Source organism: Petaurus breviceps, unplaced genomic scaffold, assembly GCF_028583685.1.
Source record: "Petaurus breviceps papuanus isolate PSGF00001 unplaced genomic scaffold, PetGlider_PUasm1.0 176, whole genome shotgun sequence".
Classification (NCBI taxonomy): domain Eukaryota; kingdom Metazoa; phylum Chordata; class Mammalia; order Diprotodontia; family Petauridae; genus Petaurus; species Petaurus breviceps.
Genome location: NW_027185771.1, coordinates 6,743,027 through 6,770,745, shown reverse-complemented (window position 1 = coordinate 6,770,745; position 27,719 = coordinate 6,743,027). Strand labels below are relative to the sequence as shown.

The 27,719-nt window shown below is 45.8% G+C and overlaps 1 protein-coding gene across 1 annotated transcript in view; it reads left to right on the top strand.

The window, feature by feature from the left end:
• ZFPM1 (zinc finger protein, FOG family member 1) overlaps positions 1-27,719 on the top strand; it is a 195,694-nt gene that overhangs the window by 144,661 nt on the left and 23,314 nt on the right. The window contains exon 4 of the mRNA XM_069085576.1: positions 13,085-13,218. Within this exon, the coding sequence (XP_068941677.1) occupies positions 13,085-13,218 (134 nt within the window). The remainder of the gene's footprint in view (positions 1-13,084; positions 13,219-27,719) is intronic.

Below are 27,719 nucleotides of genomic sequence, written 5' to 3'. Positions count from 1 at the left end.
GAAAAAGAGAGGGAAGGAGGGGGAGGGAGGGGAAGAGAGAGAGAGAGAGAGGAGAGGAGAAGAGGAGGAGGAAGAAAAGAAGGAGAAGAAGAGGAGGAAGCAGGGACAGAGAGGAGAAAAGGAAAGAGACAGAGAAGAGAGGAAAGGAGGAGGAGGGAGAGAGGGGGGGGAGAAGAGAAATGGATAGAGAGAAAAGAGAGGGAAGGAAGGAGAGAGAGAGAAGAGAAAGGGAAAGAGACAGAGAAGAAAGGGAAGGAGGGGGAGGGAGGGAGGAAGAGAGAGACAGAGAGAGGGAGGGAGAAAAAGAGGGAGACAGACAGAGAGAGCAAGAGCTGATCGGAATTCATTTCTCCTTCAGCTTTCTTGTTCTCCAAGCTTTAGCTGTTGCTCCCAGAGCCTGTATCTCTTCCTCTTAGTGGCTCTTCTGCATTCCCCAAATCTCATGTTTGAACATCCTCACTCTTTTTGAGGGATGGACTTGACAGTGTCCCTGAAACAGAAACCTCTGGGGGTTGACCATAAATGTGCTTCCAGCTCCACTTTCTTGACAAAACTCTCCCCTGGTTGGGACACTTTCACTTCCTCTGATTGTATCAGGTAAGAAAAACCTCAATTAGTAGCTAATATGTTTTTGCCACCTGCTAATCCCCCTTTTCCCCAAGAGGGTGATACTGGCCTGCTGGGTTGCAGGAGCAGCCAATGAATGAGAGGTATTCATTGGAGAAACCTTTAAATAGAATTTCATTCATATATATATATATTTTATTTTATGCATTCCAATATGTATGTGTGTATAAAGTACATTATGTATATGTGTGTATAAAGTACATTATGTATATGTGTGTATAAAGTACACAATTATAGATGTTATATGAGAAAATTGATGCCAGATATAGTGAAGTGACTAGCCCAAGATCAGAACCAAGATTCAAGCCTGTGTCTTTTGACTCTGAATTCAATCCCCTTTCCCCTATAATTCACTGCCCTATATCTCAGAGGGCACTCGAAATCTGTCAGATGAGGAGGTCATCATGCTCCAAGTTGAGAAAATGCTCCATGAGGGCAGCCAGATGACCCAGTGGGTAGAGCACTGGGCCTAGGAATCAGGAAGATCTGAGTTCAAATCCGACAGACACTTACTAAGCTGTGTGACCCTGGGCAAGTCACTTTATCTGTTTGTCTGAGTTTCCTCAACTGTGAAATGGGACTAATAATAGCACTTACCTCCCAGAGTTGTTGTGAGGATTAAATAAGATAATATTTGTAAAAGGCTTAGCACAGTGCCTGGCACATAGGAGAGCCTATAGAAATATTTAGAAATTATATAGATATCATATAGTTTACATTAGAGAAACATACAGAAATTATTATCACCATGTGGCAACTTGGGTTGCCAGTTGCTCCTGCAATGACTGAGAGATGAAAGGGGTCCTACGACTGAGAACTTGGTGAAACTTTAGAGCAAAAGTTTTTAACCTGGGCTCCGCGCCTCCCCCCTTTGGGAATCCATGAATAAATTTCAGGAAGTTCTATTGAACTTCGATGGGGAAAAATAATTCCATCTTGATTTTCACAAACTTTTGGATTCCTTTATAATCCTAAGTATTTTATTCTAAGCATTTAAACACATTCTGAGAAGGGGCTTCCCTGCCTTGCCAGAGGGGTCCGGAACATACAAAGACTTGAGAAGAAATTATTTTAAAAGTTTCTTTCTAGTTCTTTGAGATCAAATCTCAAATCTGGAGGGCTTCCTGTGCTATCGTTTAGAAATGCTATATAATTGTAGCAATTTAAGGTTTGCAGAATGCTTTCTTCACAACCTCCTCATTTGGGAGGTAGTGCAAGTATCATTATTTCCATTTTATACATGGAACAACTGAGGCTTAGACAAGTTAAGTGACTTGCCCGTGGCTGAGCAGGTTAGTCAGTGTCAGACCCTGGAGTTGACCCAGATTTTCAGGACTCCCAGGTTCATTCACCTTCCCATCGGTGGTGTTCTTCCTCACCCTCTTCGAGGCACTGTGCCACACCCTTCAAAGCATCGATCTCTGCTCTCAAGGAACTCCTGCCGCAAAGGTTCTTCACATCCCCCACTCTCCCAAAGAGATCTATGAACTTGATGGGAAAAAAATTACTTTCCCTATCCTTTATCTTCATTAACCTCTAACTGAAATTTCTCATGTCCTTCATTTATTCTGTTATTCCAAACTTTCGATATGAAACTCAAAAATTTCAATTTGAAAAAATTAAAGTTCAATTATTCAGTTCAAATATTCTATAGTATTCTGGGAAGGGGTCCTCAAATTTTGCCAGACTGCCCAAGGGGTCCAGGAAACAAAAAAAAAGTGAAGAATGCCACCAAGCCTTACAAGAGTAGGTCTGGCTTTTTGCCCATTGTCATACATTGCTGTGGTAATGGCCCCTCTGGCAGCAGATGCCACCTTTACCCACCCCTCCGACTCCCTCATGGATGGCATGAGGCAGAAGCAGCAGCCCCAGCCCCTTTTTCTTTGACTGGCATACCAGTGTCTCCAGTCTGCCCTGAGCCCACACTCATTTCTGAGCAATCCTAGGAAATTCAGGTGCTAACCTGGTGTTTGCCACCTCCCTGCCCACCTCCCCAGACAAAAAAAAAATCCCAGAATCTCATCTCTGTCTCTGTCTGTCTCTTTCTTTCTTCCCCCTCCCCACCATGTCTCTCTGTCTCTGTCTCTCTCTCTGTCTCTCTCTGTCTCTCTCTCTCTCTCTGTCTCTCTGTCTCTCTCTCTCTCTCTCTCTCTCTCTCTCTCTCTCTCTCTCTCTCTCTCTCTCTCTCTCTCTCCCTCTCTCTGTCTCTCTCTCTCCCTCTCTCTCCCTCTCTCTCCTCTCCTTGCCCCCTTTCCTTCTGGAACGGTTGCCTTTTATCTGTGGCTGTGTGTTTTCTCTGGTGGGGATTGATACACAGAAGATGGAGTGCTCTGACATGGAAAGTGTCAGGCATACACTCTTATCTTGGAGGCATGGTCTCCTGCCCCCAGTGCAGATGCTTAACCAATGAGACAGTGGGAAGGAAGGGGGGGGGGAGGAGGAGGAAGAGAACTAGCCTGGGCAGAATGAGAAAAGGGGGGATTAGCTACAAAGGGAGGCCCCCTCAATCCAGGCAGAGGGATTAGAGCGTGGTAGGTGCCCTTCAGAACTTTCTGGGATAATGGCTGGCTTTCCCTTTCTCCCAGCAAGCCCCCCCCCCCACACACACACAAGAGAAAAGTGCCTTCAGGATGAAAACTCCTTGTCACCCCTCCCCATTTCCTAGCTCTCCAGGACTCAAGTTCCTGGAGACTAAAATGAAGGAGATATTAACTTTAGGGAGAGAATGTCAGGGAATTTCTTGTGACTATAGGTTTATGGAAAAGCAGGCCACTATTGGGGCAGCTGCCCTGGGAAGTAAAGGGAAAGCTCCGTGGCTGTGCTCCAGACCCCAGGAGCAGCAGTGCTGACGGGATAGGGGTCGTCATTCCCTGATTTACCCCTAACCCCAGCTCTCAAAGACTGTGTTCTCTCATCTGCAGAGAAGGTAGCCTGGTGTGGCTGACTGGGCCCCAGGCTAAGGACTCAGAGGCCCTGAGTCCCTCCTATCTGCTGGTTTTCATATTCAAGTGTTTCCCAGCTTTGTCTCTGACTCACTGTGCTACCCTGAGACAGGAACCCCCTACCCCCTCAGCCTCAGCCATTGTTGTTTGGTCATTTCAGTCCTGTCCAACTGTTCCTGACCCCATTTGGAGTTTTCTTGCTAGACGTACTGGAGCGGTTTGCCATTTTCTTTTCCAGCTCATCTGACAGATGAGGAAACTGAGGCAAACAGGGCTAAGTGACTTACCCAGGGACACACAACTAGGAAGTGTCTGAGTCTGTATTTGAGGAGGAAGAAGGAGAAGGAGAGAGGGGGAGGGAGGGAAAGAGGGGTGCTCCCCCTTACGGGAGACAATCATATGCCCAAACAGTCAGCAGTTTAGTCAACAAACAGTTATCAAGCACTATGTGTTAGAAACTGTGCTAGATAGTTGGTATACACAGAAAGACAAGAACACCGAATCTGTCATCGAGGATCCAAAGAACAACAGAAGTGTGAGCTGAGTCTTGAAGCCAGGGGAAGCAAGCAATATAGAATTCTATAATAATGTTACTGTAGAACATATGATCAGCATATGCTGTACAATACTATATTAGCCTATGATAACTAGAATAATCACAGTGGTTATACAGACTGCTATGCCGGGAGGTGGGATGCACCAGGGGCAGACAGTCCCTGCGCGCCAAAGCCTGGAGCGGAACGGGCACAAACTCCTCCAGCTGTATGGCACCACATTCCATGCTGAGTGTGTTAGTGCCGTAGAAAAATTAAGTAACGGTTGAGAAGGATAAATCAATTCCTCGTGGGGGGAAGGCGTCATGGAGGAGGTAGCTTGGCCTTGAAGGATGGGTCAGAATTAGATAGGAAGCTGGAGCAGGCAGCAGGGAGGAGATGAATGGAGGAGGTGGGGGCAATGTGAGTCAGGAATGGAGAGGAATCCGTTTTGACCAGGACATATGGCATATAAAAAGAAGGCACAGGAGGTGGGAGAGCCTTGAATGCCAGACCAAGGACTATGATGGTGCCATCTTATATCTATGTATATACCAGGGCTGACTATACTGTAGCACTTACTGTCTTCCTGTCTGCTGGGCCCTCCTGCTAGTATCTTGGAGTGCGCTGGGGAGCTGGTAGTAGAAGGGGGAGAAGGTTAGGCAGCCTATCTCCCACTCCATTCCCTTACTGGCAGTATTTAACCTTGGGGAAGTTACTTCCCTTTGGTGGGCCTCCCGTGTATCATCTGTAAAATGGGCAGAGCATTCCTTGGCTCCCCCAGGAGTTATGGAAGAATGCATGTACAGTGTTTGGAATTGTTCAGCCTAAAGACCCTTGATATGTGTGGTATATATGGCATGTACTTGGAGTGGGCGGCTATAATAATAGTCATTATGATTTTCATCAAAGAGACACGAAGCCTTTTGTACGTTGCAACAAAGCCTTCGCAATGCCCTGGGCACACACTAAATACTTTTTGATGGTGGTGCTGATTGTGATCCAAACAGGCTAATTCCGCGGCTTTTTTTTTTTTAATGGATAAATTGAGGCCTAATATGTTTATAAACAGCTCAGCCTCTGCAGTGGTCATCAGATGGGCTTGCTTTTGGTGTGCCACACCCCCCCCCCACCTCCCCAGTGCCAACCAAATGCTGGCACCGGTTTTTGGGGGGGGTTCACAGAGTTATCAATAGCTGTACAGGGTGGCCTGCTGTCACCTGGGAAGTTTTTTAAACCACCTTGGTAATCGGGAACAGACCTTGCAATGAAAACAAGGCAAATTGTAATTAGAATCAGGATCTACAGTCCCAATTTCCTCTTCTCAGGCAGGAAAGGAACAAGCATTTATTAGGCTCCTACTACATGCCAGGAACAAGCATTTATTGGGCTCCTACTACATGCCAGGAAAAAGCGCTAAGCACTTTTACAACTATTTTCTCAATTTATTCTCACGACAACCCTAGGAGGCAGGTGCTACTGTTATCACCATTTTGCAGATGAAGAAACTGAGGCAGACAGGAGTCATATCCAAAGCCTTGGGTCATATAGCTGGCAGGTGTCCAAGGTCAGATTCGAACTCAGGACTTCCTGATTCCAGCTCTTGTGCTTTGCCCACTGAGCCATCAGCTCCCTGTTGACCAGAATATTCATCAATGTGAGGAAATTAATAGAACAATTTGAAATCAAAATCCTGGGTTACAGTGGCAAGTGTGCTAAAGTTTTAGTCCAAAACCCTTTCAGTGCCCACCAGTTTCTTCTTAATGGTGTAACCTTGAGCAGAATTAGGTCCCTATTCTGAACGGCCATTCACTCAGCCATAAAATGGAAGGGTTGGACCTAGTTCATCAGAAGATAGTTCCTACATTGCCTAGGACAGTCAATAAAGCCAATTGTTGCTTGTTCTTATCAAATCCCTGCATCCAAAGCTGCAGGATGTCTTAGAAATGCCTAGTCCCTGACCCCCTTCCTTTACAGAGTCCCCAAGAGGGCGAGGAATTTGTCCAGCATCACATAGATGGCAAGTGGCAGAACAGAAATTCGAACCCAGGTCCTCTGATTTCAATAGCAGCCCCCTTTGCACTGACCACATTGTGCTGGCTCAACCTGCAGAGAGCCTTGAAGGACAGGAAAGCTTTCGTTTGGTAGAGAGGAGGCAGGTGGGCATTAGAGACCAGGGCACAGCATGAGCAAAAGCAGAGGTGGGACTGAGCGAGCGATCCAACACAGCTGTGTCACCGAAAGGTCTTACTTGGGTAAGGATGTTTGCCTGTGGTTCAGTGAGGTCATAATAGAAAGTAGCATATGACTAATGTCTTTTGAACTATAGTCCCCAACCAGTTTACTGTGACGGACTTGTTGATCACAGATTCTGCCTTGTCTCTGAGCCTCACCTCAACCTACCTTCCAAACCCCCCCACCCCCCCACAGGCATTTGGAGTAGGGAGAGACATGCAGGGCAGAAGCCTGAAATACCTGCTTAAAACCCCTGGGGGCTACGGGGAGCAAGCTTTGGTAGCTGCTGGGGCAAAGTTGGGGATTCCCCACGTTAAATGAGTTGGAGAAAGAAAGCTCCCCTCCCAGCCCTGTTTCTAAGACCAGTTTCAGATAGTGGTTCCTTCCTCCCTGCATTCCACGAGCCCCCATCCCCTGCCCATCTCATGGGTTTCAGCCCAAAGGCAAAGGAATCCCACACAAACACCTTACCCCCCAAATCCCCATCTCAAGGGTGCACTTACAGACCCTCTGCTCCCAAGTTTAAGCAGCTGAATTTCCAAGGATAGCAGCTACTTTTGATGAGCTTGTCTATAGGACCACTGCCTCCAGCCCTGGAAATGTGGCCAGGTTGGCCTTGCTGCTCTCCCATCCTGGGAGATCATCATGCTCAGGTGTCTACTCACAGAGCTGAGACATTGCCCCCATTGTATGATGTGGTAGGGTTGGGTTGCGTGTTGCCCCTGGGATGATTAAGGAGAGGTGATAGGGTCAGAGCTGAATGGGAATTCAGAGCAAGGATTCTAAACCTGGATCTGTAAACTTGAATGGGGAAAAAAATACAACTTGAGTTCTACTAATCTTTGGTTTCTTTCGCAATCCTAAGCATTTTATGTACTTAAAAAACCTCTCCAAAACATTCTTCTGAGAAGGGCTCTGGGGGTTTCACCACACCACTGAAGGGGACCTTGACGTATAGAAAAAGGGAAAGAATTTCTGCTTCTCAGGGTCACTATTCTAAGCCTCTCATATTACAAAAGAGGAAACTGAGTCCCAGAACTTGCCCCAGAACTTGTCATGGGATTGAAGATCCAGGTTTCCTGGCCCCTAGACCCGGTGTTTCCACATGCCACACGGAAGAATGTTTTAGCTGAACTTGGTTGTGCAACAATAGAAAAGGCTTCCTTGTGGAGTAGTGAACTCCCCGCATTCAGAAGTGTTCCAACCAAGGCTGCCAGGAGTGTCAAGAATCATTGATTTAGAGCTGACGGAAATCTCAGGGATCAGCTTAGTCACACTGGCTTATTTTACAGATGAGGGCATAGCAGCCAAGTTCACAGAGGAAGCAAGTCACAGTCAGGATTTGAACTCAGGTCTTATGTCTCCAAATCCAGCACTATTTTGTCTTCCCCCAATGAGGGGTGTCTGATGTGAGGAGAATGACATAATGAATTCTGGAGCTCCTTTCTGGCTCTTAGACTGTGAGCCTTTGAAAGATAAAGTCACTGTGGACAGATACCATGGGAGGAGCATCATCTAAGGCAATGGTTCTAAAATATTTTGGTCTCATGACCCCTTAAACTCTTTTTAAGGAAAAAAAATACTATTTATTAACATTCTTTTTAAATTTTAAGTTCCAAATTCTTTCCCTCCTCCCACTCTTCCCCTAGTCACTGAGAAGGCAAGCTTCACACAGAACATATTTCCGTATTAGCCATATTATTAACCCTCTTTTATATTAACCCTCTTATACTCTTATAAATAAATGATTGAGAACCACCCTCCCCCAAAGAGTTTTTGTTTATGTGGTTTATATCTATCAATTTTAGTGTATTAGACATTAAAACTGATACATGGCAAAATATATATTTATCAATTCATTTAAAAATAACAATCATGTCATTTTATATTTTAAATAACCTATTTTATGAAAAGTAACTATTTTTCAAGGCAAGAACATTTTTTGCAAGAAGACATTGTTTTCCATGTTTTTGCCAATCTCTAATGTCTGACTTCCTAGGACACAGCTGGATTTTCCTATCTCTTTCAGCATTCATTCTGCTATGATATGGTATTTTGAATACAGCAGGTTCTCATTTTTTTTTAATTTCCTCATTCGTTCATTCTAGATTCAGAGATTTAGATCTAGATGAAGGAACATGGCTGAGATTTGAACCCAAATCCTTAGATTCCCACATTGTATGTTATAAACTCTCTGGATTTGCTTCTTCTCCATCTCCTAGATTATAACCTCCTTGAAGGCAGCTTCTGAGTCTTACATAAACTCAGGGAATGGACAGTGCTGTGCACATGCTAGATGCTTAATAATTGTCGAGATTGTTGGTATTAGATGATCCCCTGAGTCCTGGGAAGCCGTGAGAAGGCATCGGTACCCAGGGAAACTCAGGGTGGGGGCATGAGAGGCTCTCTTTCTTCTCTCTTCCTCTCTCCTGGGACCCTCTTGCTATGGGATTCATTGGACAAATCTCCTTCCTATTTTCCTGTGCCTCTCCACTTTCAGTGGAGCTGATCAAGGGTAGATGGAAGCCTCTATTAGCATACATTTGAGTATTGGGAAGCTGCCATCTTATCTGCACTCTGAAAGACAAAGACCCAGTTAAACCATTTTAGAACAGCCTTCATAGCATATTTACATGTTATCTAAACCATTAAGCTAGAAGTTTATCAGATAATCGGGCCCATTAAGCCCAGAGCCTGCCTGGAGTTGAGGGCAGCCAGAAGTAAAGCAGCTTCTCTGGTCTGCTCTATGGGGAATAGATTTCCCTGTCATGGTGGACGGGTTTCTGACCTCTGCCCAGGCATGCCAGGCTGCGGCGGATGGGAGCGGGATTCACGAGGCAAGGAGGTGACAGACACCACACCCAAGGGACACAATGGAGAGAGAAGTAGCCCGGGCCATTTCCTGGGCAGAGGAGAAGGAATGATGGTCCTACTATTGAAATGGGGCCCATTCCCCAGAGACAGCAATGCCATGGAGAACCCTGGCCCCTATTCCTTGTCATGCTCACATGCACTTAGTGCTGGAGGGCAGAGGCTCATATCCAGTGGCTAGAGTGTTGGACCTGGGATCTGGAGACCTGAGTTTGAATCCTGCCTCCGACACTTCCTAACTATGTGACCCTGACAAACCCCTTAACATCTCTCAGCCTTGGTTTCTACATCTGTAAATAGGGATAGCAAGCACTTGCCTCACAGGTTTCCCAGGATATCTCCACTTTCAGCTGAACTGCCAAACAAGATAACACATGAAAAGCACTTTCCAGACCTTTAAGTGATAACTAAAAGCTGCCTATTATTACAAGATGGTAGATGCCAAGTAGAAAGGGGCCTCGGAGGCCCTCGAGTCCAGTGGGTCCTTCCCTTTTCAAGCATAAGGACCCCTTTCTAACTTCAAAAACTTTTCAGATCTAGCAACAAACTTAACTGAATGTCTGTCTTTTTATCTAGCCTGACTGAATGGGCAGACAAAGGAGCAGGGGATCTGGGTTCAGATCCCTCCTTTGTCACTGCTAGCTCTGGACAAGTCACCTCAGCCCTCTGAGCCTAAGTTTCCCCAAATGTAATATAAAGGGGTCAGAAGAGAGAACCATGAAGGTTCCTTCTACCCTCGGAGTCAGGAATTCCTGGGTTTTTGCTTTACATACTGTTGAGGGGACCCTGGATAATTCATTTAACCTTTCAGTCTAAGACTGTAGATTACACAATTGCCACCTGTACCTTGAGAGGGAAGTTTCCTACCTCCAGTGAAATCACAGGTGAGGACAGAAACAAGCTAGTAGCTACTTACATTTGAAAAATATTGTGTGTCTGTCTTGTCTATGTGTTCATGAAAGTAAATCTCATAATATTAACATATTACTAAAAATAGCAATATATGTGTGCATATGTGTATATGCATATATGTGGCATATTATTTATTCAGTCTACAAATGGTACCTCTGTTTAATTCATTAGGCTGAGTTAGACTGCTTATTTTGTTGGAGCTAAATTAGGATCAGCATTATAATTCTTATTTGCATATTAATTCAAGGACCCCTTGGGTCATGAATTACTCCAAGATGCCTTCTCTTTCCCCTCCTTCCCCTCCCCATCTCCAGGGACCTGTGACCAGAAGATTGGGAAGTGCTGCTCCAAAGTGACCCCTAAAGAGAACTGAGGTCCAGGGAGGTCCCCAAACTTGCTGGTCACACACATCATAAAGTCTAGAGCTCAGAGTCTTCCAGTCCCTAGCCAATGTTCCCTTGATTTCCCAGGAGCAAATCTAAGTTCTCTTGGTGAGAAATGTCTCCACCCTCTGCCTTCCTGAGCAGCTGGGAGAAGCCAATATAAGTGGGTAGCGGCTATGGGTGCCCCTGGATTCCATGGACTAGCAAAGATAAGGGCATAGGTACAAGCATCAGTTCCTCGTGCCCTGAGCGGCTGAGGACATTGAACGATATCGGTGATCAATATCAATGAATTGTTTGCCCAGTTGAGTCAGATGTGAAATCTGGGAGGGACATTAGGACATAGTGTCAGGGTTGGTGGAGACCTTCGGATATAAAGGTCAGGAAGGAGAGGGACCTTATGATATATAAGGTCTTAGCTGGAAGGATGTTTAGGAAACCAAAGTCCATAATGGGCAAGTGACTTGCTCAAGGTCGAACAGAGTTGATAATAAAACCAGTTTACCCCAGTGCTCTTGCCTCGTTACCTCCTCCATCCTGCCTTTAGCTGCTAAAATGATTTTCTCACCCCTACTCAATAAACTCCCAGTGGCTCCCTATAACTCCGGGATTGAGTAGAAAATGCTCTGTTGAGAATGTAAAGACTGGTCCCTTCCTACCTTTCCGATCATCTTTCTCTTTATTTCCCTCCATGTACTCTATGATCCAGCTACATCAGCCAGTTAAATATTCCTCATAGATAACATGTCATCTCCCAACTCCTCAACTCTCTGTTGGCTGTGCCCTATGCCTGGTATGCCCTCCCTTCTCACCTCTGCTTCCTGGCTTCCCTCAAAACTCAGCTCAGATCCCCTCCTTTGCAAGGTCTTCCCTACCACCCCCCAAGTGCCACTACTAAAGCCTTCCCCTGATATGACTTTGCATTTACACAGTTAACATGTATGTACCAAGGTATTTGCATATTGTTTCCTGCCTTAGCCCATGAGCTCCTTGAGAATAGGGTCTGTCTTTGCATCCCCAGTTCTTAATACAGTGCCTTGTACATAGCAGGTGCTTAATAAATGCATATTGGTTGATTGACTCCATACTTTTTCCCCTGTACATTGACATCTTCCTCCTCCTGCCAAGTCAACCTCTCCATGGGGCCATGCCCTCAGGGACCCCAGAGCTCCCCATCACAGGGGCACTTATGTAACCCTTGGTTTCTTAACTCAGTTCCTATCCCTAAGTCAGGGACCCTGAGTCAGAACAATCATTCCCAGTTACATTGGCATGAGTTTGCAGGGTGAATGTGCTACCCAGAGGCAGGTCTGATTCTGGATTTGTAATGTGGTAGAATCAGCACTGGGCATTTGGGGTCTGAATACCTGGGTTCAAATCCTCCCTCTGCTACTTTAGGTGTGACCTTGCAAGAACTCATTTCTCCTCTGGGCCCTCATGTGCAAAAGGAGTCAGAAAATCTCTAAGGTCCCTTTTAACCCTAAATCCTCAGATTCTGTCCTCATTCTGCTGTTTACCAGCCATGTTACTCAGGGTAAGACTTCCCTGAGACTCAGTTCCTTCATCCATACAATCCAACAATAATGGTAGCTGGTGTGTGCTCACAGGGATGTCTTGATCAAGAAGATTGTCTGTGAAAGCATTTTTGGAGGGCTAATGTTCTTTAGGAACGGGAGGTGGAATTCTCTTATTGTTTTACCATACCTTCATTGGGTTGCCAGTGTGTCTCTCCCCTGTCTCTTTATCCTTACAACAGTAATTTTTAAAGCTCTTGCTGCAGTCACAGTACTGTGTTAAATGTTTCAGGGAGACTCAACTCCTGCCTGCAGGAAGTTTCTAGTCTAGTTGGGGGATATGACAATACTGGACCATTAGGGGAATTAGTTTCTCTAATGGAGCACCTAGAACGCTGGACCATTCCTGGTATCTCTGCCCTCTGGGCACAAGCCTTCTTATACCAACACACACACACACACCACTTTAACTCTCTATCACCCTGGGATCCAGTAACCTTGGCCTCCTTGTCATTGGGAGTGCCATCCTCAGTGGGGACACTGTGGGCGTGAGATGTGCCACCCCCTGTGACTCTGCAGAACTGTGTTTTCTGGCCAGTCTCCATTACACGGACAAGAATAAGAGCCTTTATCTCCCAGCACTGGGCATTTTCACTGGCCATCTGCCAAGCTTGGAATGGTTTCCCTCCGAAGCTTTTCTGCCTTCTTTCCAGGCCAGGAAGGCCTTTCTCACCCCTTAATTCTGGCTCCCTCCCTTGGTTAGTCACACTCCATTTATCCCGTCTGTCGCCTGTTTGCATGTGGTCTGTCCCATTGGACTTTGAAAGCAGGGAAGTCTTTCACTTTTCATTGTATCCCATGCACTTAGCATTGTGTGGGGAACATAGTAGGTGCTTAATCAATGCTTCTTGATTGACTGATTACCTGGGGACAGGGAGGGATTGTGATGTACCTCAGGTCCAGGGTATTTAGGATGCTTGTCTTTTGCCATTGTCCATGGACAGGTAGAGCCAAATAGCTGTCTTGCTTTTCTCTTATTATCTTTTTGTCTTCTTTTTTTAATATAGATGAACTGGAGCTGATCACACAGGATGGGGAAAGCAAAGTTCGTGCCAAGAGGAATCTCCCTGAGGGAATATCCTGGGGCCCATTCAGTGGAAACATTCAGAGTGAAGGCTCCTCTCCAGGGCAAACAGAGATGGTAAGGATCTCTAGCTTTCTACCCCCTATTTCCTACTGTCTTGCCTCCAGCCCCACTGATACCTGATCCTACATAGCCCTTGGCAATTGCAGAAAATGCAAAATTTCAATCCTTGACCAGATGAGTAAAGTATATTTTTTAAATGGGGCAAATGAGACCCCAAAACGGGGACTTTCTTTCCCAGAGTCACACAGCAAACGGCAGAGCCAAGATCGAAAGCCAGGTCTCCTGATTTCCAGTCCAGGGCTTTCTAATATGTCATCATGCAGTGGGTATTTGCCTGCTGGTCACCCTATTTAAATATATAATCCAAATTAAGCTCCCTTTCAAAATGCCTCCCTTGCTTGTGACAAGACCATGCCAGTAATTTCATTCTCCTTTGTGTTAATTATAGCTCATGTCTGTACGACCCTTCAAGATTTGGAAAGCACTTATAGTGGCAAAAGTAGGATTGTCCCTGAGGGGAAGCATCAGAGCATAGATGGTCACCGAATACTGGGATTCTAGAATTATGCCATGCTCCCCCCACCCTCTCCACAAACTTAAAATAACTCATTGGGCGACCTTTTTTCACAGTGAGGAGAAAACTTGGAGAGCCTCTTGTTTCTGTTAGGTGGTACAGACAGAAAATTAGGAATTAAGATTTCAGGAGGGCACATAGATAAATTACTGGGTGATGGATGCATCTCAGATTATAGGATCATAGCCCTAGAGATGGGACATCCAGGACAGGCAGTGGATTAAGCACTAGGTCAGGAATACTCATCTTCCTGAGTTCAAATCCAGCCTCAGACATTGCCTGTGTGACCCTGGGCAAGTCACTGAACCCTATTTGCCTCAGTTTCCTCATCTGTCAAATGATCTAGAGAAGGAAATGGCAAACCACTCCTGTATCTCTGCCAATTTGGACATGATTAAACAACAACAACCCAGTGCTCTAGCCTGCCAAGCTCTTTTTTGATCCTGACTCTGTCATCCGTTCTCATGGGGGTGTCATCCCACTCCCACTTGGCATCAATTGTGAGCTGGATAAGAACACCATCTATGCCTTTATCCACGTCATTGATAAGAATGTTAAACAGTGCAGGTCCAAGCACAGATACCTGGGGTCCTTCCCTGCAGACTTTGCGCCACATTGGCACTGAATCATTAACAACTATTCTTAGAGTCTAGCCATCCGAAACTCACTCTGAATCCATCTGATTGTGTTATCATCCAATCTCTACCTCTCCATCTTCTCCACAAGAATAGTATAAGATACTTTATCAAAAGCTTTGTAACATCTGGGCAAGCTGTGTTCACAGCACTCCCTGATTCTCATCATTTCGTAATCCTGTTCAAAGGATTGAGGTTAAGTGGCATGACTTGGCCTAGATGAAGCCAAGCTGGCTCTTTGTAATGGTTGTTTCCCTTTCTAAAGGTTCATCAACCATCCCTTTAATGAGCCCCTCGAGGACTCTCTCAGGAATCAAAGTCAAACTCACTGGCCTAGAATCTGTAGACTTGTTCTCTGTGTCTGTGGTTTGTAAGATCAGACCATTTGCCCTTCTCCAATCTTGTGCCACCTCTCCTGCTTTCCATGAGCTTTCAGGTTTTACTGCCACTGACTTGGTAGTCACATCTGCCAGTTCTTTCAGGCCTTGAAGCTCAGTCTGGGCCAATTGACTTGAATTCATCCAGCTGGGTGATCTCTAACAATCTCCTTACTTATCCCATACATCAACTCCCTGTTAGTCAATTTTGTTCTATCATTTCCAGTGTAAAGGTCATTCTCCTTGGCAGGGAAAACAGAAGCATAACAATAGCTCTGCCTTGTCTGTGTTGTCCACCCCAAGCAAAAACATGCCATCCCTTGTGTGATAACGCTTTTTTTTCTGCCCAATATAGTTTATAAAAAATAAAACAAAATCCACACATAAAAAAAACCCTTCCTTTTTGATTGTTCTTAGTTTTCCTCACTAGCCTGGGCTCACTCTTCACTTTCAAATTTCTGACACTTTTTCCAGGACTGCGCCATACTTTGATGTTTGGATCCTGTTACCTCTCCTTGTTTCCAGCCTCTGTACATTTCTTTTTAAAATCTAAGTTGGTGGGTGACCTCCCTGGGCATTCACAGCAGTCTCTTCTTGGGGCATCCAGGCCACACTGAGGATAGAACACTAGATAGACTTGGAGTCAGGAAGACCTGAGTTCAAATCTGGCCTTACATGCCAGCTGTCTGACCTTGGGCAAGTCACTTAATCTCTGTTTGCCTCAGTGTTCTCAACTGTAAAATGGGGATAATAATGGTACCTTCCCAGGGTTGTTGTGAGTTTCAAATGAGAAAGTATTTGTGAAGTAGTTAGCAGAGTGCCTAACATAGCAGACACCATCTAAATGCTCGCTTTTCCTCATCATCAGTTAAGTTCAATTCAGTCATTTTTGAGTCATGTCTTACTTTCTGTGAGCCCACTTGGGGTTTTCTTGGCAGAGATACTAGAGTGGTTGGCCATTTCCTTCTCCAGCTCATTTGAAGGATGAGGAAACTGAGACAGACAGGGTGAAGTGATTTTCCCAGGGTCAATTTGGAAGAAGCTGGCAAATACATTCTCCCCATTCTCTGTTAGATGTGTGTCATTTCTGGCCAGGGAGGTAGGATGTCATGTGTGAAAAACAATAAATAGGCCAGTTTAGCTGAATTGTAGAGTGTACAAACGGGAATATGGCTAGAACCAGGTGGTGACGAGCTTTAAATGTTAGAGGAGTTTGCCTTTTGTCCTAGAGCAGAAAGAGTGACATGGTTAAACCCATCTTTTAGGAATAGCCCTAGGGCAGCTGGGTAGAAACTGGCTGAGAGTGAGGACAGGCTTGAGACAGGGTCAGTAAGTAAGAGACTGTTACAGTGGTCCAGGCAAAAGGTGACAAGGGATTAAACTAAGATGGTGGCCGCAGAAGCAGAGAAAAGGGAATAGATGAAAGAGACATCAGGGAGATCGAAAGGGTGAGATTTATCCACTGATTGGGTTTGGGCACAGGCTGAGGGACCAGAGGGAGAGATCTGAGGTGATGCCTTGATTGAAAAACCTGCCTGGAAGGATGGTGATGCCATTGATAAATAAGGAAATTAGGAAAAGGGGTGAGTTGAGGTGAGAGGGAGGTAATGAGCTACTCTTTGTACACATTGAGTTTAAGATCCCCATGGGATAGCCATAGAAATGTCCAAAAGAAGCCTAGCCTCACAGCACAAGACTACAGTCCTAGCTATCAGAAGGCTGAGGCTGGTGGATTGCTTGGGTTTAAGGAGTTTCTGGTCTGATCCTTGTAGCCACACAGAGTTCAGTGTGAATACAGTAAGCCCCCCAGGGTTGGGGGTTGCCTAACAGAGTTGGTTGCCAAAGGAGGGAAAAAGTAGCCCAGGTAGGAAACCTGGAGAAAGGCAATGCTTCTGCACCAATTAGAATGAGACCAGGCCCACAAATAGCCCCTGTACATCTTGCTTGGGCCACATGGAGAGATTTAGAACTGGAGCTTAGGAAAGAGACCAAGTCTGGATGTATAAAAGTGGGAGTCATCAGCATAGAGATGAAGTTAAACCTTTGGGAGCTGATGAAACCACAAATAAGAAGGCCTCAAGATACAGCCTTGGATATACCTAGAGCTAGGGACCAGGACTGTTCTTGGGACCTAAGTCACAGTGGTTCATAGGCTCATAGAATGTCAGAAGTGGAAGGGCCTTAGAACATAGAACCTTTGATCTAGAAAGGGTGCTGGAGATGGACACAACCTTGGAACATCAAATTTCAGAACTAGAAGCCACTTTAAAACATAAAATGTTACAGATGAAAGAAGCATGAAATTTCACAACCAGAAGGGACATTAGAACCTAAAATAGGTCTGTAGGCATACAGTCAGTTAATAAACATTTATTAAGTGCCTTCTATGTTCCAGGCTGAGCATGGGGAGGGGGGTGGGACACGAAAAGAGGCAGAGGACAGTCCCTGCCCTCGAGGAGCTTCCAATCTCCTTCACCACCTGGTTTTACTGGCTTCTTTCAAGACAACTCAAATCCTACTTTCTGCTCTCCCTTTCTTCCTTCTCCCCATTCACCTCCTTCCCAATGTTTCCCCTCCATGATTACCATTTATAGTCCCATGTATATATAAGTGTCTTGTATGTATGTAGTTATTTGCATATTGTCTCCCCCCACTAGAATGGGAACTTCTGGAGGGTCTGCCTTCCTACTCCCAGCTATTAGAAGAAGGCACTTAATACATTCTTGTTTACTTATTAACTTGACTCGATTCCTGCCCAAACCAACACCCTCCTACTTCTTCTCCCCATTAACCTCTCTGGGCCTCAGTTCCCTCATCCATTAAGTGAGGAAGTTGGAGCAGATGATCTCTAATGACCCTCCCAAGCTCTGACATCCTCTATTCCAGGGGAGAGCTCTGACATGCCATGATTTGTCTTTCTCCTGAAGGCCTTTGCTCCTGAGACGGTGGGTGGAGGACAGTCCTGGGAGAATTAGTAGGTCATTAGAAACACTTGCCAACCCAGTGAGATACGTGGGAGGGTGGAGGGAGCAGGGGCCCAGGGAGTGACAGGGAGAAAAGTCGTCCCAAAGCTTTGAGGCCCTGAGGTCCTGGCAGATGGGGGCGGGCAGGAAAGGGGAGTCTTGCCTCCCTTTCTTTCTCTCTCTTTTTAAGGCTGAACTCATTTTTATCTCTTGCAGAATTAAATCCTTGATTAACCCTTATCTCCCCAGTTTGGCGGCTATCTTGGCTTCGGCGCCGGGTGTCCAGACACATAGTACAGGATGATTGATTTCTTAAAGATCTATGCTGCTTTCTGATACTTCATTTATTGTCTAAATATTTTTGCTAACATTTCAGCGGGCCCCTTATCGAGCTGGGTTGATGATTCCCAGCTCTGCTCTTGCTTCTCGCCTCCCTTCCTATCTCTGCCCAGAGAACTGAGGAAGGAATCGTGGCGTTATCCGAGATAGTCACTATCATCCACCAGTCTATTTTTCTTCGTTGTTTGGAGAGGGAAGAAGAGAAAGGGGAAGAAGGGGGGAGGGGGTAGATATCTTGGGGGGGGGCCAGAGGAAAAAAACCAGGAGCAATCTTTCCTTGCACTGTCCTCCTCTTCCTTGCTTCTAATTACTGCCTGGCACCCTCTGGGCCCCTGTGGGGATGGATCAGTCTCTGACAGCTCGGGAAGGCATCTCCTCCCCTGGCCAGAGAGTCTGGAGGTGAAACAGCTCCCAGGGGAGAGGGATCAGAGCAGCCTTGGTTCTGGGAAAAGATGAGTAGAATGGGAGAATGGAAACCTGGGTTCCAACCTCAGTTTCCTCATCTGTCCAATGGGAGCAGTGAGACTCGCCCTTCTGCTGATAGCAATGTTAGAATCACACCAGATGGGGATGGTTACCAGGAGCTGAAGGGGCCCTCCACCCTGCCTCAGGCTTCAGTAGAGTGCTGTGAAAGTCAAATGAGATGATGGATAAGCAAAGTGGGCATAATAGTGGCACCTGCCTCCCAGGGTCGTAGGAGGAGCAATGAGATAATGTTTGTAAAGTCCTTGGCACAGTGCTTGGCATACAGTAGGCATTATATAAATGCCTGGGCAGTTAGGGAGCACCACAGTGCACAGACCGCCAGGCCTGGATACTTCCTAGCTGTGTGACCCTGGGCAAGTCCCTTAACCTGGCTTGCCTCAGTTTCCTCATCTCTAAAATGAACTGGAAAAGGAAATGGCAAGCCACCCCAGTATCTCTGCCAAGAAAACCCCAAATGGGGGCACAGAGGGTTGGACAGGACTGAACGACAGTGACAGCTGTTCAGATTCTTGGAGACACAGAAGAGGCGTCCCATGTGTTTTCTCTTCTCCATATAAAGCGTTGCGCAGGTTTTCTCTCTCACAAGCCGCGTGTAGCGTAGTCTCTGGTCTGCTCACCCTTCTCTAGACATGCTGTGGTTTCCGAATCCCCTTCCTGGAGGTGGGTCCAGAACAGAAGGCTCTTTTCCAGATGTGGTCCTAACCAGGTTTTCAGTCTCCCAGTCTTTCCAGCTGTGGAAGAGGCCCCGGGAAGCCGGGTGGAGCTGATCTACACAGATTTTAGACCAATATTGCTTCAGCTGGACCCTAGACCTTCCCTTCACATTTCCTTCCAGCCCATTCCTTGGCCTGATTATCTAAGATAGGAAGCTTCAACACCCCTCCCCTCCTCTGCCTAGAGGGAAAGGAGGTATGGAGCAACAATGGGGAAATATGTCCTGGATCCTGGTGGCTCCCCACCCAGGCCAGCCAGGGCTCCTCTCCAAGTCTCTCCCATTGGAGACCCCTTTAAGGAAGTACCTTCAGATCCGAAGTTGACTCACCCAGACAACAGGCCTGGGTTTGAGTAGGGGCAGCCAGGTGGTACAGTGCATAGAGCATCAGTCCTGGAGTTCAAATTCAGTCTCAGATGCTTATTACCTGTGTGACCCTGGACAAGTCACTTAACTCTTCTGGGCCTTTATCTGTTCAATGAGGTTTGTATCCCTCTTGATGAGCACCATAACCGTTGGCACCTTGTGGCTGTTCAGGTTCACCTGCAGTTCTAGAAAGAGGGTTGTTAGAGTCAACTCTATAGTCTGGCTTTTCAAACTCACACCTGAGCAAGCAATTGGGATTAAGTGACTTGTCCAGGGTCACACAGCTAGTAAGTATATGAGGTTGGATTTGAACTCAGGTCCTCCTGCCTCCAGGGCTGGTGCTCTATTCACTGCACCATCTAGCTGCCTCCCACAAAAATTCTTTTATTTTTTAATGATTTGAACATTTAATAGATGCAAAATTTTATGTTGTAGAAAAAGCATGAAATGAGGCAGGAATCCCAAAAAGTAAATGTCGTATTATCACTATTCCCCACAATAATTCTTAAGGGCAAATGAGCAGGGGCAGCTAAGTGGCACAGTGAATAGAGCACCGGTCCTAGAGTCAGGAGGACCTGAGTTCAAATCCAGCCTCAGACACTTAACACAAAAAAAAAAAATTGGCTGTGTGACCTTGGGCAAGTCACGTAACCCCAACTGCCCTGCCCTCCTCCCTCCAAAAAAGAAAAAAACAAAAAACAAACAATAAAAGAGCAGATGAGCCTAAAAACTGGAGAACTACCTTTCTAGCCTGTCAAGATTCTTTTTTGGGGGTGTGGAGACCCAGGGAGGGTGGTCCTGACTCTATCATCCCTCGTGGTAGCCATACCTCCTAGCTTCATATCATCTGCAGATTTGAGAAGCACCATCTTTGGCTATTCCAAAAATAAATATGTTAAGTAGCATTTCCCCACAAGAATGGTGAGATAATTCATCAGATCCTTCACTAAAATCTGGATAAACAAAATCTACAACATTCCCCTGATCTGCCCGTTTTGAAACCCTGTCAGAAAAGGAAATAAGGTTAGTCTGGTATGACCTGTTCTCCATGAAGCCATACTGGAGTCAGAATCATCTCTTCACTTTCTAAATGTTCCATTAGCATTTCTTTCATGAGCCCTCCTGGACTTTTCCCAAGAATCAAAGTCAAGTTCTCTGGCCTATCATACATAGACTATCTTTTCCCTATCTTAAAGGTCAGGACATTTGTCCTTCTCCCAAGTTTGGGTTCCTTTCCTTATTGTCTGCTGCCTTTGTGGTCTCACTGACAGTGGCCTAACCATCCCATTTGCCATTTCTTTAAGGACCCAAGGAAGTAGTTCATCTGAGCTGGGGCAAGCTCTGTGCTCCCCTCCTGTCACCTATCTTAGGTGTCCACTACCTGTTACCTGGGGCAGTAAGGTGGCACATTGGTTGGAATCAAGAAGACTCATCTTCATGAGTTCAGTCCCTGACCTCAGACACTTCCTAGCTGTGCGACCTTAGTTAGGCAAGTAACTTAACCCAGTTTGCCTCAGTTTCCCCATCTGTAGAGAAAGAAATAGCAAACTACTCCAGTATCTTTGCCAAAAAAACCCAAATGGGGTCACAGAGAGTTGACCACAAGCGAATCATGACTGAACCTGTCACCCATTTTTATTCTATCATTTGTGCTTCAGAGGGCATTCCTCTTGGCAGAGAATCCAAGAGTTGAGCAGTCTTTCCTTGCCTTTGTTACCAGCAATCATCATCATATTCACCCCAAGCAGCAGCTCTATCCCTTCTTTGATATTCTTCCTTCCCCCAGAATAGCTAACAAAAAAATAGAAGGGAAAAAACCATGAGGCTCTTTTTTGTGATTTGAGGTCTCCATCCCTGACTCTATTTTCCCAGCTTGGTATGTAACTCCTGTGTCTATCCTGTGCTTGAATTTTCTGTACAGTCAGTTAGTTGGTGAGTTCCCTGTGCATCCACATTGGTCTCCTCAAACAACCCCCATGCTTCCTCCCCATTGGAATAATTCCTTTTGTGTCTTCATAATTTTATTTTTAAGAATCCCCCATTCCTCCTGAGCTGACTTCTCTTGTAGGATTTTAGTACATAGGGTCCTATTTATTCTTTTTTTCTTTACTTTTTGAAACCTGTTTTCCCAAGATCTAGGCTCCATGTCAGACTACCTCCAACTTTCCTTTTTTCTGTTGCAAACTCTAAGAGGGAGTAGTTGCCTCTCCCCAGATTTCTCCTCATTTCCATCCCAGCAACCAGTCCCTCCCTACTGGTTGATTAGTGACCACATGGGGAGAATTCAAAATAGAATTTGTTGGATCCCCCACCATGTGAAGGATAAAATCATCATTAAGGTGAGTCAGGAAGCTGCTGCTCTGTTTTTGGCAGAAAGACAGTTTGAGCAAATGCCTGGATAATGGAGATCTCCCGCCACCACTATCCCAGAGTCTAGGAATTGGAGGAGACTTCACTGGTCATCCAGGCCAAGCCATCCACAAGTATACATCCCACTGTGATGTACTTGGAGATCTCCAAGGAGGAGGAAGCTGCCATTTTGGGCCCTGCTCTCACTGTTAAGACATCCCACCTCCCACTCATTGCTCCTCTGGACCAAACAGAACAAGCCTTATTCCTCTTCAAATGACAGCCCTCCAGATACTTGATTACAAATATCAAGCCTAAACCCAGTCTTCTCTTCTCCAGACTAAACACGCCCAATTCCTGCAACATTCCTCATGACAAAGGCTAAGCATCCTTCATCATCCTAATTGCCCTCCTCTGGTTCTTTCCAACTTACCAATGTCCTCCTTAATCTGTGCACCCAAAATTGAACACAAGATACCAGATGAGGTCTAAGAGGATAGAATGCAATGGGGATGTCACCTCCCTATTCCTGGAAGCTCTGGCTCTCTTTTGTTGCTATGGTTCAGTTGGGTCTGACTCTTCATGACCCCATTTGGGGTTTTCTTGGCAGAGATACTGGAATGGTTTGCCATGTCCTTCTCCTGCTCATTTGACAGATGAGGAAACTGAGGCAAACAGGGTAAAGTGACTTGCTCAAGGTCACACAGCTAGGAAGTATCTGAGGCCAGATTTGAACTCAGGAAGATGCATCCTATCCACTGTGCTACCTAGCTGCTCTTAAGATAAGCTCTAGCTTAGGAGAAGGCTGAATTTATGGCACCACTGAAGCTGGTGCCCCATGGCCTCTTAAATGCAGCTCAAAATTTCATTAACTTTATCGGCTATCTTACCTAATTGCTGAGTCATTGATCCAGCAGTCCACTAAAACCCCCAGATCTTTTTCAGCACCACTGCTATCTATCCATGCCTCCCCATCTCACCCTTGTGATGTTGATTTTTTACATCTGTCCCTATTGAATCTCTTCTTATTCAATTTAGCCCAATGCCCTGAGATACCAAGATTATGCTGTCAACAATCCCTCCCAACTTGACATCATCTGAAAATTTGATGAGTGTACCATCTATGCCTTTATCCATGTCAGTGATAAAAATGTTCAGCAGAACCAGGACCTAGACCTCCTGGCAGGTTGACCTTGAACCATTAACAACTGCTTTTCAAATCTGACCACCCAGTCATTTCTGAGCTCACCTGACGGTGTTATCATTCACTCCTTATCTCTATGTCTTCTCCACAGAATAGCACAATATGCTTTATCAGATGTTTGAAGCCTTCTCTTTATCTGATTGTTTCATAATCCTGTCAGAAAAGCAAATTTTGACCTGACTTGTTCTTGGACCAAGTTCTGGCTCTTTATGACCATTGCCTTTAATGAGTCCTTCCAGAATTTTCCCAGGAATCAAAGTTTAGCTCCCTCACCTATAGTTTAGAATCTCTTCTCTTTTTTGAAAACTGGGACATTTGCTTCTGCCAGATTTGTGTTCTTTCCCAGGCTCATCATCTATTTCTTCTTCCTAACTGAATGATCTATAGTATGCTCTAAGGACAATAGCACCATTTCTGTCTTCATCCAAATATTCTCCATGTTCTCTGCCTTTCCACCCCATCTGACAATGCTCCCATTTCCTAGATTTCTTCTTATAAGTATATCTCTCTAATATATAATGCTACCATCATCCGGGTACCACTCTTAAACTTGCTCTTTCGATTGGTTATACCTTTCAGAGATAGAGCCCCAGACTTGGAATCGGAAGATTCATCTTCATGAATTCAGATCTGACCTCAGACACTTGCTAACTGTGTGACCCTGAGCAAGTCACTTAACCTTGTCTGCCTTTGTTCCTCATCTGTCAAATGAAATGGAGAAGGCAATGTCAAACCACTCCAGTGTCTCTGCCAAGAAAACCCCAAGTGGGGTCATGGAGAGAGTCATGACTGAAAATGACTGAATAAAATCCTTCTAGTCCAAGAGCTCTGCATAGAGTAGGCTTTAGGTCATTTAATCCAGATAATCAGTAAAAGCCTTGAGAGCACAGACTGTCTTTTTTTTTTTTATATCTGCTTTTGATATTTTTATTATCAGACTATCTTTTGTCTTTGTTTATAGCCCCATCATTTAGCACAATTCCTGGGAAACAGTAGACACCTAATAAATGTGTAATAATCAATATATAGTAAATGCATAATACAATAATTGACTGACTGACTGAGTATGTACCAGGCACTGGGGACACAAAGAAGGGCAGAAACACAGGAGGGGGGCCACATGAGTTCGGTCATTGAGCATTTATGAAGTATTTAGTATGTGTGAGGTATTGTGCTAAGTGCTGGGGGTAGAAGAAAGGCAAAAGCATTCCCTGCCCTCCAGGAGCTCACATTCAAATGGGGGAGCGTACATACGAATGGGCAACATGCATATCTAAAATAGACAGTAGGTAATCTGAGAGTGGAAGGCACTAGCAGGTGGGGGACTGGGAAGGGCCTCCTAGAGAAAGCAGAACTTGAGTTGAGTCTTGAAAAATGTCAGACAAACCAAAAGGCAGAGGTGGCCAGGGGGCATTCCAGCAGGAGAATGGACAGTATCATAAATTCCCAAGTCAGGAGATGAATGTTGACTGTGAAAAACACCAAGAATTTTCATGGAGGGGAAATTAAGAATGAGAAGTCCAGGAAGAGGTCAGGTCTAGAGTCTTCTCACCTTGTTGATTCTTCAAAAGCAATCATTAAACTCTACTGCATACCAAGCACTATGCTAAAGCCTAGGGAGAGAAAGCTTAGATAAGAGCTTACTTAATTCTAGTAGGGTCTTAAGACCCATCTAGAGATCCAAGTAAGCAATATTTCACAATAAGCTTCAGAACAAAGTGCTCTGTGAGACCCAGGGGAAAAGTTGGGAGGATATCAGGGTGGGCTTCCTGGAAGAAGGGGGCATTTGAGTTACATTTTAAAGGTGGAGAGGAATTTGACAAGTGAGCTGAGGGAGAGAGAGGACATTCCCGGAATAGGGACCACATCAGCAGAAGTAGAAATCTATGAGAAGGCCCAGTGAGCTGTCCAGTTTGGCTGGAGCATAGGGTATGTAGAAGAGAGAATGCCAGGATGGTGTCAGGTTGTGGAAGGCTTCAAATGCCAATCAGAGGAGCTGGAACTTTTCCTTGTCTTGTTTCTCTCAAGCAAACAGCAAAGAAATGGCTCAGTCCCAACTCTGGGTTCCATCCCAGCTCTGACCCTCTCTTGAACCTAGTGGTTTTTCTGTTGGGGTCTCTCACAATGACACTGAGTTTCCTCCCTTCTCACACAGACCCAGCGGTGCCTCTGGCGTCTGGCTAGGGGGGAGGACCCAGTTCCCTCCTACCCCTGCCCTGCCCTCCCCTCCCCAAGCAGCCACTGCCGAGCTCACCTGGGGGAGGCAGACAGAACAGTCAGGACACTGCTTTTTGAAGTGGTCTCGGGCCTCCTTAGAAATTCGGTCCCACCCAGCTTGGTCCTTCCCTCCCCTCCTCCCCTGACTGATTGCACAGGAGCCTGGAGTCACCCTGGGTCTAGCCCCCCTCCCTCCAATGCTTTAAAGTTAATTAATAACCAAGGGTGCCCTTCCCTCCCCCCTCCCCCCACCCCTCTTTTTTTGATGCTGTTTTATGAGACGTACAGTGAGGGTTCGGAGCAGCCCCAGATAAAGTTGTAACAGCGGATGCGGCAGAGATAGAGTTTCTGATGGTTATCAGGCCGGGTGCAGAATCGAGACACTGACCTCTTTGTTAGGGGGAAACAAGGAGGTTCTCAGATCCACCAGGAAAATTTAAAGTGGCTGTTATCCCCCTGTTTGGGCCTTGAAGAGCAGGGAGGACAGGTCCCAAGGGCAGAGAGGGTGCTGGGATGGGACTGGGCAGCCACTGGCTTCCATATTCTGTAGAGGGACCCTGGGCTCTGACCAGAGAGTCATGTGCCATTCAAGGTCCTGGTGGTAGAGCAGGAAAGAGGGGATACCTGCAAGCAATACTCCCACCCCACTCCCCCGTGGCTTTGGATGGGCAGAAATGACCAACCAGGAAATTAAAAGTAACTCATTTCCCTGATGCCCCTGTGGAAGGCATGGACCCCAACCCCCATCAGGTAGAGTGGGGTGAAGGGAAAGGGGCCTATCTCAGCCACAGACTGAAGCCTTTGAAAGCCTAGAAAAAAAAAAAAAGAGCTACTGTTACATTACCATTCGGAATTGTGGGAAAAAAATAAACAATCGACCTCCTCGCTATTTCAAATAACTCTGCAGGGGAAGCCAGAAACAGAAATCTGCTTCCTGGCCCCAACGTTTTCCCTTCACTGTGAGCCCACACTCCCTGGGCCTGAGGTGGAGGGGAGAGAGGGGCGGGTGCAGGCTGGTACCAGGACACTGGCCTAGCTGAGGGGACAATGGACAGGTCCTGGGGGAGATTACGCATCCCATCCCCTCCTTCGACAGATGAGGAAACTAGCTGGGCAAGTGAAGAGTTTGCCCAGGGTTACACCAGGTGGTATTTAAATCTCCATCTGAACCACTCCCTCTCCTGCATCAGGCTGGATCACCACTGGCAAGGAGGATGGTTTGGGTGCTTATGGCAGGCTTGCCTGGCCTTAATGGGGGCAGGTGTATCCCCATCTAGGACAGAAAGATAGCTTCAGGTGCCATTTCTGACTAAAGCCAAGAAACAGGATCTGGACCCAGAAATGAACAGCTCCTTTGGGCAACTCTCTGAGCTGCTCCTTCACTCATCCTTGAAGGCCATTACCCTTGAAAAACAGGATTTATCATTTGGGACCAGGTCGTCTCCCTCTAAAAAGCCACTTTCTATGGTTACCTGAATATGACTTGAATCAGGTAACAGATTTTCCACTGCCAGGGGATGGATGGATGGACCAATCCATTCAGATGAGGTAAATCAATTATTATTAGACTAAAAGTTCATTGAGGACAGGGATAATGTCATTTATACAGGATGTCCCCAAACTCATAGTGCACTAAGACTGTATTTTAGAACATAAGGTTTACCTACAGTAGATGCCTAGTGAAAGTTTGTGGAAGTTCTAGAAATGCCCAATCAACAGGAAGTTATACATACACAGACTAGTGTGGTAGAGGAAGGTCTTTGGCTGGTAGCAAAGGGGTCTCTTGATCTGTTTGAGAAATGAACCCAGGGACATCCTAGAGCCTCCCAGCTCACAAGAAGCCGATTGTTTGATTTTCTAGTGTCGGCATTGGCACCTCAGAAGGTCCTGTCCATCGCTACAGACCAGGGCTTGATTGATTGCTTTGTGGATTGTTCAGACTTAAGAAAGTGAAGGGGGAAATGCTAATAATACAGATTATATGTGCCTAAATGTACAGCTTGTGCACAGATTGGTTTTTTCTTCCTGAGAGTTGGTTAAATACCTACCAGAATGCCATTGGATGAACCCCACCCAAATAAAGCTCTCCCCGTTTTGTTATCCCTCCTCCTGCCCCTGGGTAATAATCATTAGTACTAATCACGATAGCCCACACTTCTGTGGTACTTTAAGAGTTGGACTGGGCTTTCCTCACATTCTATCAGAATAGAAGGTCCTTGAAGGCAGATTCTATCAGAGTAGAAGGTCCTTGAAGGCAGATTCTATCAGAGTAGAAGGTCCTTGAAGGCAGATTCTATCAGAGTAGAAGGTCCTTGAAGGCAGATTCTATCAGA